Source organism: Nycticebus coucang, chromosome 8 (genome assembly GCF_027406575.1).
Source record: "Nycticebus coucang isolate mNycCou1 chromosome 8, mNycCou1.pri, whole genome shotgun sequence".
In the NCBI taxonomy this organism is placed as follows: Eukaryota; Metazoa; Chordata; class Mammalia; order Primates; family Lorisidae; genus Nycticebus; species Nycticebus coucang.
Window position 1 is genome coordinate 124,052,276 of NC_069787.1, and position 12,515 is coordinate 124,064,790.

At 39.8% G+C, this 12,515-nt stretch overlaps 1 protein-coding gene across 2 annotated transcripts in view; it reads right to left on the reverse strand.

The window, feature by feature from the left end:
* VEPH1 (ventricular zone expressed PH domain containing 1) overlaps positions 1-12,515 on the reverse strand; it is a 246,934-nt gene that overhangs the window by 199,541 nt on the left and 34,878 nt on the right. For both annotated transcript variants that reach the window (XM_053600821.1, XM_053600822.1), the window contains exon 4: positions 3,121-3,295. In XM_053600821.1, the coding sequence (XP_053456796.1) occupies positions 3,121-3,295 (175 nt within the window). The remainder of the gene's footprint in view (positions 1-3,120; positions 3,296-12,515) is intronic.

A 12,515-nucleotide genomic window follows, 5' to 3' on the forward strand; every position in this document is an offset into this window, starting at 1 on the left:
CCATAGAAGTAAAAACAATGACCAGATGATCCTCTCAATAGATACAGAAAAAGCACTTGATAAAATTCAGCGTCCTTTTCTAATGAGAGCACTTGAGAATGCAGGCATAAGTGGTGTCTTTCTTAAGCTGAAGACATCTATGGCAAACTCACAGCCAATATTATACTGAATGGAATAAAATTGGAAGCTTGTCCTCTCAGAACTGTTAAGTAGACATGGATGTCCTCTATTGTCACTACTATTCAACATAGTTCTGGAAGTTCTAGTCAATACAATCAGGCAAAAGAAGGAAATAAAGGGCATCCAAATGGGGGCAGAGGAAGTCAAACTCTCTCTCTCTCTTTGCTGATGATATGATCTTATACTTAGAAAACCACAGAGACTCACCCTCAAAACTGGAAGTGATGAAGAAATACAGTAACATCTAAGGGTATAAAATCATGTCCACAAATCAGTAGTCTTTGTATATGCTAATAACAGCCACGTTGAGAAACTCATCAGAGACACAATTCCTTTTACAGAAGCTTCAAAGAAAATGAAATAACCAGGAATATACCTAACAAAAGAGGTGAAGGATCTCTACAAAGAGAATCATGAAATCCTAAGAAAAGAAACAGCAGAGGACATTAACAAATGGAAGAACACACCATGCTCCTGGTTAGGAAGAATCAACATAGTTAAAATGTCTATACTTTCCAAAGCAATCTACAGATTCAAAGCAATCCCCATTAAAATAATAATGCCATACTTTGAAGATTTGGAAAAAATACTACTTCATTTTGTATGCATCCAGAAGGAAACCCTGTATAGCCAAGCAATCCTTAGTAATAAAAACAAAGCTGTTGGCATCACCCTACCAGAATTTAGGCTACATTACAAGTCCACAATGATCAAAATAGCATGGTATTGGCACAACAATAGAGACATAGACATTTGGAACTGAAAAGAAAATCAAGAGGGCGGCGCCTGTGGCTCAGTCGGTAAGGCGCCGGCCCCATATACCTAGGGTGTCGGGTTCCAAACCCGGCCCTGGCCAAACTGCAACCAAAAAATAGCTGGGCGTTGTGGCGGGCGCCTGTAGTCCCAGCTGCTCGGGAGGCTGAGGCAAGAGAATCGTTTAAGCCCAGGAGTTGGAGGTTGCTGTGAGCTGTGTGAGGCCACGGCACTCTACCAAGGGCCATAAAGTGAGACTCTGTCTCTACAAAAAAAAAAAAAAAAAGAAAAAGAAAATCAAGAGATGAAACCAGTCTCTCCTAACCATATGATCTTTGATAAACCCAACAAAAGCATACACTAGGGAAAATAATCCCTATTCAGTAAATGGTGCTGGGAGAACTGGACAACTCCATATAAAAGACTGAAACTTGAGCCATACCTTTCACCAATTATAAAAATTGATTCGAGATGGATGAAAGATTTAAATTTTAGGCAGGAAACAATAAAAATCCTAGAAGAAAGTGTGGGAAAAACTCTTGAAGATGTCAGCCTAGGGAAAGAGTTTATGAAGAAGACTTCTGTAACAATTGCAACAACAACAAAAATTAACAAATGGGACTTAATTAAACTGAAAAGCTTCTGGAGAACTAAGAGCACCACAATCAAAGCAAAGAGACAACCTTCAGAATGGGAAAAATATTTGTATGTTATGAATCTGACAAATGCTTGGTAACTAGGATCTATAGAGAACTCAAATTAATCAACAAAAAAAGAGTAAACAATCCCATCTACCACTGGGCAAGAGTCATGAATAGAACCTTTTCTGAGGAAGACACACAAATTGCTAACAAACATATGAAAAAAGACTCATTGTCCCTAATCATCAGAGAAATACAAATCAAAACCACCCTAAGATATCATCTAACTATGGTAAGATTAGCCTACATCATAAAATCCCAAAGTTGCAGATGTTGGCATGGATGTGGAGAGAGGGGAACACTTCTACACTGTTGGTGGCACTGCAAACAAATACAGCCTCTTTGAGAAGAAGTATGGAGAATCCTCAAAGAACTCAAACTAGTACTCCCATTTGACCCCACAATCCCACTACTAGGCATCTACCCAGAAGAAAAAAAATCATTCTATCACAAGGACATTTGTCCTAGATAGTTTATCACAGCTCAATTTACAAACACCAAGATGTGGAAACAACCTAAATGTCCATCAGCTCAGAAATGGATTAACAAACTGGTGGTATATGTATACCATGGAATACTATTCAGCCATAAAAGGATGGTAATGTCACATCTTTTGTATTAACCTGGATGTTAATTCTTCCAGTATAGTATCACAAGAATGGAAAAGAAAACATCCAATATACATAATATTGATATGAAGCCAATAGATGATCTAATTCACACCCACATAAGAGAAAAACTCATTTCCATTCAAGTTGAGGAGTGGGTCAATTGGGGGGCTGGAGTGCTCCCACTGAGTGTACACCATGTAGGGGTGTATGGCACTCCTTGTGTGTGGAGGACATAGCTACAAGAGAGACTCTACCTGACAAATTCAAATATTGCAATTTGGTCGTTTGTACCCTCACATTAACCTGAAATGAAAAAAAAAAAAAAAAGATAAAGGAAAAAAAATTGGAACAATTAACAGAGGTATCCTGATTTGATTGTTTATGTTAGTATTCAACATAGTTGTAAATCAGTCTGAAATCATGTTCACTTTTAAGGATTCATCACATACTTTCTGGTATATTTTATTTAACAAAAGATATTTCTTGCTTTTGGAAACCAAATGAAGAACAGGGTTTCCGCCTACTACTGAGAGCCATAGTACATGTTCCTTAGTACTTAAAGATAAGCTCTTCACAGCCGGTGATGACCAGAAGCTTGGAAAACACAAGCGAGAAATGCAGAGTTGGAAGAAAGCTTATGCCTCATGTAATGAGTTCAAGTAATTCATCTGCCCTGGGAAGAGACACAGAGTCAGCCAGCCCAAGTGACCTTTTGCAAGTTAACTTGCAAGTTCACAAGTTAACTAGCGGCAAAGCAGAAAAATTAACTTGCTCTAATACTCTAGGTCTCACCTTCCACCAGTCATAAATGCTTCACAAAAATACTTTTCAATGGCTCCTAAAATTTGTCCTCAAGCTCAGCCTTTGCACCATACCTTGCAGAATGCTCTTTACTATAACTTCCGTGTGCTTGGCCAGGAGGTCTGCCTTGGAAATTGCAGCAAGGGACAGATAGTTGGACATATTCCTGCACAGTTCCTTGCTGCCCCTGTGGAGGAATTTCACTGCGATGGGGATGGCTAACGCCATCACGGGGGGCCGGTTGTAATTCTGAGGAAATATAAGAAAGCAACCAATAATCAGTGACTCATTCATTCAAGTCTTCATTCTTTCAGAAAATATTTATTGAGCTAAGGCCCCAGAGCACAGCTGTGAAAACACAGGCCCTACCCTGTTTACGTTGTATTTGGGAACTCTGGGAACTCTTGGTCTGGTCTGGGAGACCTAAAGGGAAAGAGGCAGTTAACAGCTTAGGCTGCTGAGGGCTGGGGCAGGCAAAGTGAGGGTGCTGAGGGGGCAAATAAGGAGCACCCAGCCCAGGCTTGGGGGGTAACAAAAAGGACTTCCTGGAGGAGGCGACCTCTTACCTGGGACCTATTGGATGAAGGGGAGATGTGTGGGTCTTGGCTGGATAAGGAACAGACAGAAAGAAGGAAGAGTACTGGGAAGGCACAGAGGCCAGGGAGTGCCGGGTGCAATAGGGAGTTGTAAACAACTCAGTGTAGCTGGAGGGTGATACATGCCAAGAAATTGCTAGGGGAGAGAGGGGAGATAATGGGTGGGAAAGAGACAACAGGGAATGATCCTAAAAGGTCTGGCATGCCAGACTCGGGAGTTTGGAATTAATCTTTAGGGCACCTGGAAGTCACTGATGAGAGGAATAACTATCAGATTTATACTGAAAACAACTGAAGGAATTTTGAACAAGTTGCTTTTTGAGTGTATTTTATAAACTAGCATTTCAGCTAATGAGATTTGGAAGAAGAAAATAAATGAACATAAGACTAAACACCAAAGGAATCTTGGATCCTAAAGTAATTTCCTTGTTAATTTACTTTACAGCTAAACATATTTTACATGCCCTTATATACAAAATAGCACTATCAGCATTTAGAGTCATATTCAGAAAATACAACTTGTTTTCTTTAAAATAAATGAATCCTATGTACTCAATCTTGATATGAGGACAATTAATGACAATTAAGGTTAGGGGGGGAAGCAGAAAGAGGGATGGAGGGAGGTGGGTGGGGCCTTAGTGTGTGTCACACTTTATGGGGGCAAGACATGATTGCAAGAGGGACTTTACCTAACAATTGCAATCAGTGTAACTGGCTTATTGTACCCTCAATGAATCCCCAACAATAAAAAAAATAAAAAATAAAAAAAATGAATGGTACCTATTTACTACCTCTCTCTGACCATTACCCCCATCTCTCTGACTGACTCTACAGCCGAGTTGCACAGTGCCCATTGTAGAAGTAGAAGAAATGTGTTCAACTTATAGGTGACTGTTACCAATGCGTTTGGGGAACTGACTGCATATCCTTGTACATAAATGAAAAGGGGTTGTTTTTCTCTAACTTTTCCACCCACAGATTATGCCCTGTCATACCTCCTACAATTTGGGGTTTATGGTAAGTACTCAACATCTGCCAAGTTGATTAACTAATAAAGAAAATGTAAATCCACTGGGATAGTTGTCACTGGGAACATAATGTGGTGGGAAGGGCATCTGATGGAAAAGCAAGACTCTGGTTCTAGTCTCGGCTCTGCCACCATTTTGCAGGGTGATCATGGAGCATCTTTGATTATTATCATCTTTCCAATCAAACAGTCTCTGATTAAAGGATTCCCAAGCAGATACAACATCAACTGCTTTACACAGGGAGACTTTCTAGGCTGCTGAGGGATCACTGACTTTGTAAATAGTGTCAAGCCATGACTACCATCCAAATAGAGATCCACCTTTAGGTAATCAACATCTAAGTTTGTCTGCATTGGACTGAGAATGTAGAGGGGGAAACCTACAATGATAAACAAGAGTATTATGATGAAACTGCTAACTGCTCCCTAATAACAATTCATCTCCTTTTTTTGGTAATATAGTCAGTGGGCTGTGACTACACAACTAAAGGCTGCATTTCCCAGCTTCTTCGCAATTAGCTGTGGCCATGAGCAGAATTCTGACCAATGACATAGAAGTGGCAGAAATGTGTTCAACTTCTAGGTGACTATTATCATGAAGTGACTTGGCTTCTTATTCCTTTTTCTCTTTAGTTCTGGTTAGAGTAAGTATTTAGTATCAGAGATTGAAGCAGACCATGAGTTAGGAACTTTGTGTTGAGTAATATAGAGAAAATAGAAGGAGCCTGGGTTTGTGTGCTAGAGTGTCACCAAATTAGCCCTGGACTGCTGTTCTTGAATTGACTGATGAACGCTTACCCCACTGTTATATTTAAATCTTTGTTATAACAACTAAGCCTGCATCCTGATTAAAATAATGCAAAACCAGGACTACATTCATTCTTCCACTTTCTTCTATGGCTTAGAGAGAAAGTTATACCCATAGATAGAATAAAATGCAGAATTGCACCTTTCAGCATCAAATCCTACAATAAGGACAAAAAAAAAGGACATGAAACAAAAATTGTCATTGATACATATGGTCCTTGAGAAATGTTACCTTAGAAAGAGGACAATTGGCTCACATGGATATATGTATATGGGAGAAAAATGTATCTTGACATATATATCTGCTGTAACAAAAGTCAGTTCCAGATAGATTGCAAATTTAAAGGTGAAAAATAAAACAGTGCAGAAGAAAACACATGAGAACATCTTGATTACTTCATACTAGGTAAAGATTTTCTCAAACCTAACTAAAAAAAATATTAACAATAAAGAAAATTCATAAAGTAGATAAAATGAAGATATTTTCATTATTAAGAGATACCATTAATAAAGTGAAAAGATAGTTCAAAGAGTGAGAGAACATATTTGTAATACATTTATTCAACAAAGGCCTACTAGTACTCAGAATATATATTTAAAAACTCTCCCAAATTAATAAGAAAAAGACAGACAACCAAATAAAAAATAGAGGACTTGAATACATTGCAAAAGAAGACACAAAAATATCCCCCAAATATGAAAATATGGTCAATTTCATTAATTGATCATTTCTGTTTGGGTTCTGATTACAGAGTTGTATTTAGGGAGAATTTATCCAGATATAATATGAATTTATCCAGATATAATACCTCTATAAAAAGAAGTATAGATATATAATTTCAGATTTCAGCTATTCTTTTAAGTAGACTCAAAAGTAAATATGAATACAGTATTGAATATTGTATGCATATAAACATCCCTTGTCTTTGGATTCTGTGAATGCCAATGACACTCAATAGTGGATTCAATGAAGCCAAGAATATGTTATAATAATGGCGGTGACAGTGTCAGGAAGATGACTCATCTATTCACACTAAGTATGGGAGTCAGGTAAACTAAATTTTATGAAATAACTGAGGCAGTTAAATGTTTGTTCTTGAGAGAGTAGTGAGTCTTGGGAGTGATGACAATATTAGAACATTCATGTTGATGTTGAATTCAGAAATCCTTCCTGAAGTCAGAGGAAATGCCATTGCTATGTTTTATTCCCACCTCGAAATCATCAGCCTCACTGGAGTCCTGCCCAACATCCATTCATCCTCTTTTGGAGACTCTACTGTAATTCCTCTCGGGGGAACTGTCCAAGGGTACTTCTAATGAAGGCATTTCCACCATTGGTGTTGAGAATGATCAAGTGACTCACACAGAAAATCACATTTCCCTAGTCTAAACAACAGGCTCAAGGATAGGCAAGTTACCAAATTAGGGGTCCATGAAAGGTCTTTGTGGAAGAGATTCTCTCTTCTCTGCTATCTTTAAAGTATTGAAAAGGGAAGACTAAGAGTAGCTGTTGCACATTGTTGGAGCCCCTGTGGGAGAGAACCTGCATGAGACTCAGGACACATGTATCTGTCTGAGAGAAAAGTTGTGAGAAACCAGGTCCTGGTAGGATCAGCTGAGCCCCTGCCTGAGGCCAGTTTATTCTATCCCTAAATTTTTCTAAATAAGTCAATTGAGTCTCTTATGCTAAAGCTTTCCCCCAGCCATAGTCACTAGAAACAAAAATAGAACTGATAAATCTTTAATTCATCCCTGAGGTTTCATTCATTTTCCAGATGTGGGAAGCAATCTGACTTCTGAGCGGAGAAAATAGGTGTCCTCCAGCCTAACTTGCAATCCCAGCTAAGGCCCCAGAGTGCAGTCCAGTGAATTTATTGGGCCTGATATGATGGGGTCATTACGTTATAATGAGCTATGAGACCTCTCTGGGAGGCTGGCTATTCCCCATCCCCAGGGGCTAGCCTCAGCTTCAGAAATCTGGGCATATGCTTGGTCAGGATCCATAAAATAGTTTGGATTCACTGAGGTCAACTTGACAAAGAATTTCTAAAAAGCTGGTTATAACAAGGCATGAAAATATACTCACCCACTGTGAGGGCTTTCCTAGGTCAAACGTGGGGTATTATTTTCACATTTTCAGGATACCGAGGAGCCAGATTAGAAACCAAAATGCTCACTAATGGGCACAAAATCAGATCAGAGCAGAAAAAGATTCTCAGGGATATTTCATCTAGGCCATGGTGAAACCTGATGAAAATAACACACCTACTACCTACTACTGAATCCTCATCTCTGGTGACTGGCAATTTCCATTCCTTAGATTCAGTCTCTATGCCCTCTCCAGCAGCACTGAGTAAACATGCATACTCTTTAAATAGATCTCCCACACGTAGTGCTGGGAACGCAAATTGATTTGGGCATTTTTTCTCAATTATAATCATGTTCTACCTTTGCTCACTTGAGTTATATTCAAGTCACTTATTACAGCATTGGGTGTTCCCCAAACCCCTTCGTCAGTCATACCTATATAATTTCTTGGGTTAGTCCCATAGGAAGCCAATCTCTCCATTGCATGTAGGATTTTTTTCTAGTTTAATTTTTGGATGACAGATTTTTGTCCCTATCGTGATGGGCCAAAGCCACAGCTTTGAGGGAAGAACACAGTTGTGTAATTCTTCTCAGAGCTTTCCAACAGAGAACTCCTTGCCTAAGTTTACTTTAACTACTCTGGGTCTTTCACCAAGAACAAGTTGCAGGCCAAGAGGTACACATCTTCCATCATAGGAAAGTCTTCCTGCGCATGGACTTATAACTTGCTGAGAAGTCAAACTGAAGGTGGTGTTGGGGAGTGTTCCCTACTCCCTGTGAATCCAGGCAGAAACAGCTACAGATAGATGGCAACCAGTATTCCCAGCAACTGATGTCTGTAAACCTTGGGGTGAGCTAGCGTTTGTCAGTGATAATGACAGAGCAGGCTGTCTCAACCAATTTGATCATATTCTTTTACAATTCTAGCTATCTTGACAGAAAGGAGGGAGGGGTGGAGAAGGAAGAGCAGAGAGAGGGAAGGAGGGAGGCGGGTGGGGCCTTGGTGTGTGCCACACCTTTTGGGGGCAAGACATGATTGCAAGAGGGACTTTGCCTAACAAATGCAATCAGTGTAATCTGGTTTATTGTACCCTCAATGAATCCCCAACAATTAAAAAAACAAAACAAGATAAATGCGCTGGAGGCGGAGCAAGATGGCAGCCGAGTAACAGCTTCCTTGCATCTGGGCACTGTGAGTCTGGGGATATAGGACTCCAGGCATCTCTGGCTGGTGGGATCTGCCTATCATCACCCCTGAGAGGATACAGGGAGTCAGCGAGAGACTTCTGGACCCCAAGAGGAGGACTAAAACAGTGGAAAACCGGCAAGTGGTCGCGTGTGTTCAATCCGTCTAAACCCGCCCGCAACTGTAAGTTCAGTAGCAGCGAGACTGCAAACCAGAAAGGCCTTACCTGTGAACTGTTTTGGTGTCTTTGGACTTGGCACTCAGCTGAACTGCCTTGGGGAGAGCCTGAGCCGGAGTGCGAGAACTTTGGCCTTTGTCTACGGCCCCAGTCTGAGCCGCTGAGCCTGACGGAGCTAATAGTGTTTGGCTCTGGGTCGCAGGCAGACATTGTGAGTGATCTGCCCCGGCAAGCTCCGCCCTCAGGGTCGCAGAGCTGGAATTGGGTGGGAGCTGGTAACCCAGCGACCAAGTAGCCTAAGGGCAGGTCTGAGCCGCCTTGCAGCCCTAACCCTCGGGGGCAGAGGGAGACCAGTTTTGACACACAGGGTAAGTGGATAGCCACTTCAGCAGTGATTCCAGTGACAAGCACTTCCCTGAGAAAGCTTCTGCTCAGTAAGTGAACAAGTTCAAAGTGCCTTTTAAGTGGGCTGAAGAGAGATTTAGGGTGTCTACCTGCTGGGGTTTGAGAAACTAGCAGCCTCCAGTCGTATCAGAACTGTGATTAACATCTCATACCCCAGAAGACCGTGTTGCCCAGACAATATTCAATAACATATACATACTGCTTTGTTTTTGGTTGTGTTTTTTTTTTTTGGTTTGGTTGCTTTTTTTGTTTATTTTGATGTTGTTGATTGTTGTTTTGTTTTTTAAGTTCAACCTTTTCCATACAGATCCTTTTTCTTTCTCAATTTTTCTAGTTTAATTATACTTTCCCATTGCTGCCTATTTCAATAATTAGAACTTCATTTTTGTTAGTGTTTCTACCACTATTATTTGGTTTTTCCAGCCAATTTTATCCCGTAAAGTTTTCTGTTTGCTTGTTTTGGTTTGATTTATAGCATTTTTGTCTTTCCTCTCTACTTGGTGGAGGTGGGGTACTGTGTCTGATCAGGTTAGCAAAGAGCTGCTGACCTCAAGGGAACCACCCAACTGGGCACCCCCAGAAGGTGTTTTTTTTTTTTTAAGGTTGTATTAAAGTACCCTACTGTACACCTATATTGCTCCGTCTCCCTGTTTCTGTGCCTCTCTTCTTTTTGTCAATATTCCTTTTACCCACCCCCTCTCCTTTCTCTATTTTTCTTTTTTTTTCTTATCACTCGGTCCTCCTTTCTTTCATCTCTTTTTTGCTCTTAAACCTTCTCACCCTTCTGGTCCTGTAACCCTTAGTCCACAGGCACAAGAACTTAAAGAGCAAGAGGAAGTGAAAGGAAAATTAGGGCAAGGAAACAGATAAAAGAAATCACCCATGAGGAAGAATCAGCAGAAAACTCCAGGCAACATGAAGAACCAGTCCAGAACAACCCCAACAAGGGACCATGAGGTAGCTACTGCAGAGGATTCCACCTATACAGAAATGTTAGGAATGACAGAAAGGGAATTTAGAATACACATGTTGAAAACAATGAAAGAAATGATGGAAACAATGAAGGAAACTGCTAATAAAGTGGAAAATAACCAAAAGGAAATCCAAAAAGAGAATCAAATAAGAGATGAATGATACGAAGAATATAAAAAGGATATAGCAGAGCTGAAGGAAATGAAACAGTCAATCAGGGAACTTAAAGATGCAATGGAAAGTATCAGCAACAGGTTAGACCATGCAGAAGAAAGAATTTCAGAGGTAGAAGACAAAGTTTTTGAGATAACTCAGATAGTAAAAGAGGCAGAAAAGAAGAGCGAGAAAGCAGAACGTTCACTGTCAGAATTATGGGACTTTATGAAGCGTTCCAACATACGAGTTATAGGAATTCCAGAAGGGGAAGAAGAATGCCCCAGAGGAATGGAAGCCATACTAGAGAATATTATAAAAGAAAATTTCCCAAATATCACCAAAGATTCTGACACACTGCTTTCAGAGGGATATCGGACCCCAGGTCGCCTCAACTCTAACCGAGCTTCTCCAAGACACATTGTGATGAACCTGTCCAAAGTCAAGACAAAAGAAAAGATTCTGCAAGCTGCCAGGAGTAAGCGCCAGTTGACCTACAGGGGCAAATCCATGAGATTGACCTCAGACTTCTCTAATGAAACTTTCCAAGCAAGAAGACAATGGTCATCTACCTTTAATCTACTTAAACATAACAATTTCCAGCCCAGAATTCTGTACCCTGCTAAGCTAAGCTTCAAAACTGACGGAGAAATCAAATCATTTACAGATATACAAACACTGAGGAAATTCGCCACAACAAGGCCAGCTCTACAGGAAATACTTCAACCTGTTCTGCACACTGACCACTACAATGGATCAGCAGCAAAGTAAGAACTCAGAAATTAAAGGACAGAATCAAACCTCCACACTGATGCAAAAGATAAAACCAAGCAATGGACTCTCACAAAATAAGACGAATAGAATACTACCACACTTATCAATTATCTCAATAAATGTTAATGGCTTGAATTCCCCACTGAAGAGACATAGATTGGTTGACTGGATTAAAAAACACAAGCCATCCATTTGCTGTCTGCAAGAAACACACCTGGCTTCAAAAGACAAATTAAAGCTCCGAGTCAAGGGTTGGAAGACAATTTTTCAGGCAAATGGAATTCAGAAGAAAAGAGGAGTTGCAATCTTATTTTCAGATACAAGTGGATTTAAAACAACTAAAGTCAAAAAAGACAAAGATGGTCACTTTATATTGGTCAAGGGAAAAATACAACAAGAAGACATTTCAATTCTAAATATCTATGCACCCAAATTAATGCTCCCAGATTCTTGAAACAGACCTTACTCAGTCTGAGCAATATGATATCTGATAATACCATAATAACAGGGGACCTTAACACTCCTCTTACAGAGCTGGACAGATCCTCTAAACAGAAATTAAACAAGGATATAAGAGACTTAAATGAGACCCTAGAACAACTGTGCTTGATAGACGCATATAGAACACTCCATCCCGAAGATAAAGAATATACATTCTTCTCATCACCCCATGGAACATTCTCCAAAATTGATCATATCCTGGGACACAAAACAAATATCAACAGAATCAAAAGAATTGAAATTTTACCTTGTATCTTCTCAGACCATAAGGCACTAAAGGAGGAACTCAACTCTGACAAAAATGCTCGACCCCACCCAAAGGCATGGAAATTAAACAATCTTCTGTTGAATAACAGATGGGTGAAAGAAGAAATAAAACAGGAAATCTTTAACTTCCTTGAGCATAACAACAATGAAGACACAAGCTACCAAAACCTGTGGGATACTGCAAAAGCAGTTTTGAGAGGAAAATTCATCGCTTTAGATGCCTACATTCGAAAAACAGAAAGAGAGCAAATCAACAATCTCGCAAGAGATCTTATGGAATTGGAAAAAGAAGAACAATCGAAGCCTAAACTCAGTAGAAGAAAAGAAATATCCAAAATCAAATCAGAGATCAATGAAATTGAAAACAAAAGAATCATTCAGAAAATTAATGAAACAAGGAGTTGGTTTTTTGAAAAAATAAATAGATAAACCATTGGCCAGACTAACGAGGAATAGAAAAGTAAAATCTCTAGTAACCTCAATCAGAAATGATAAAGGGGAAATAACAACTGATC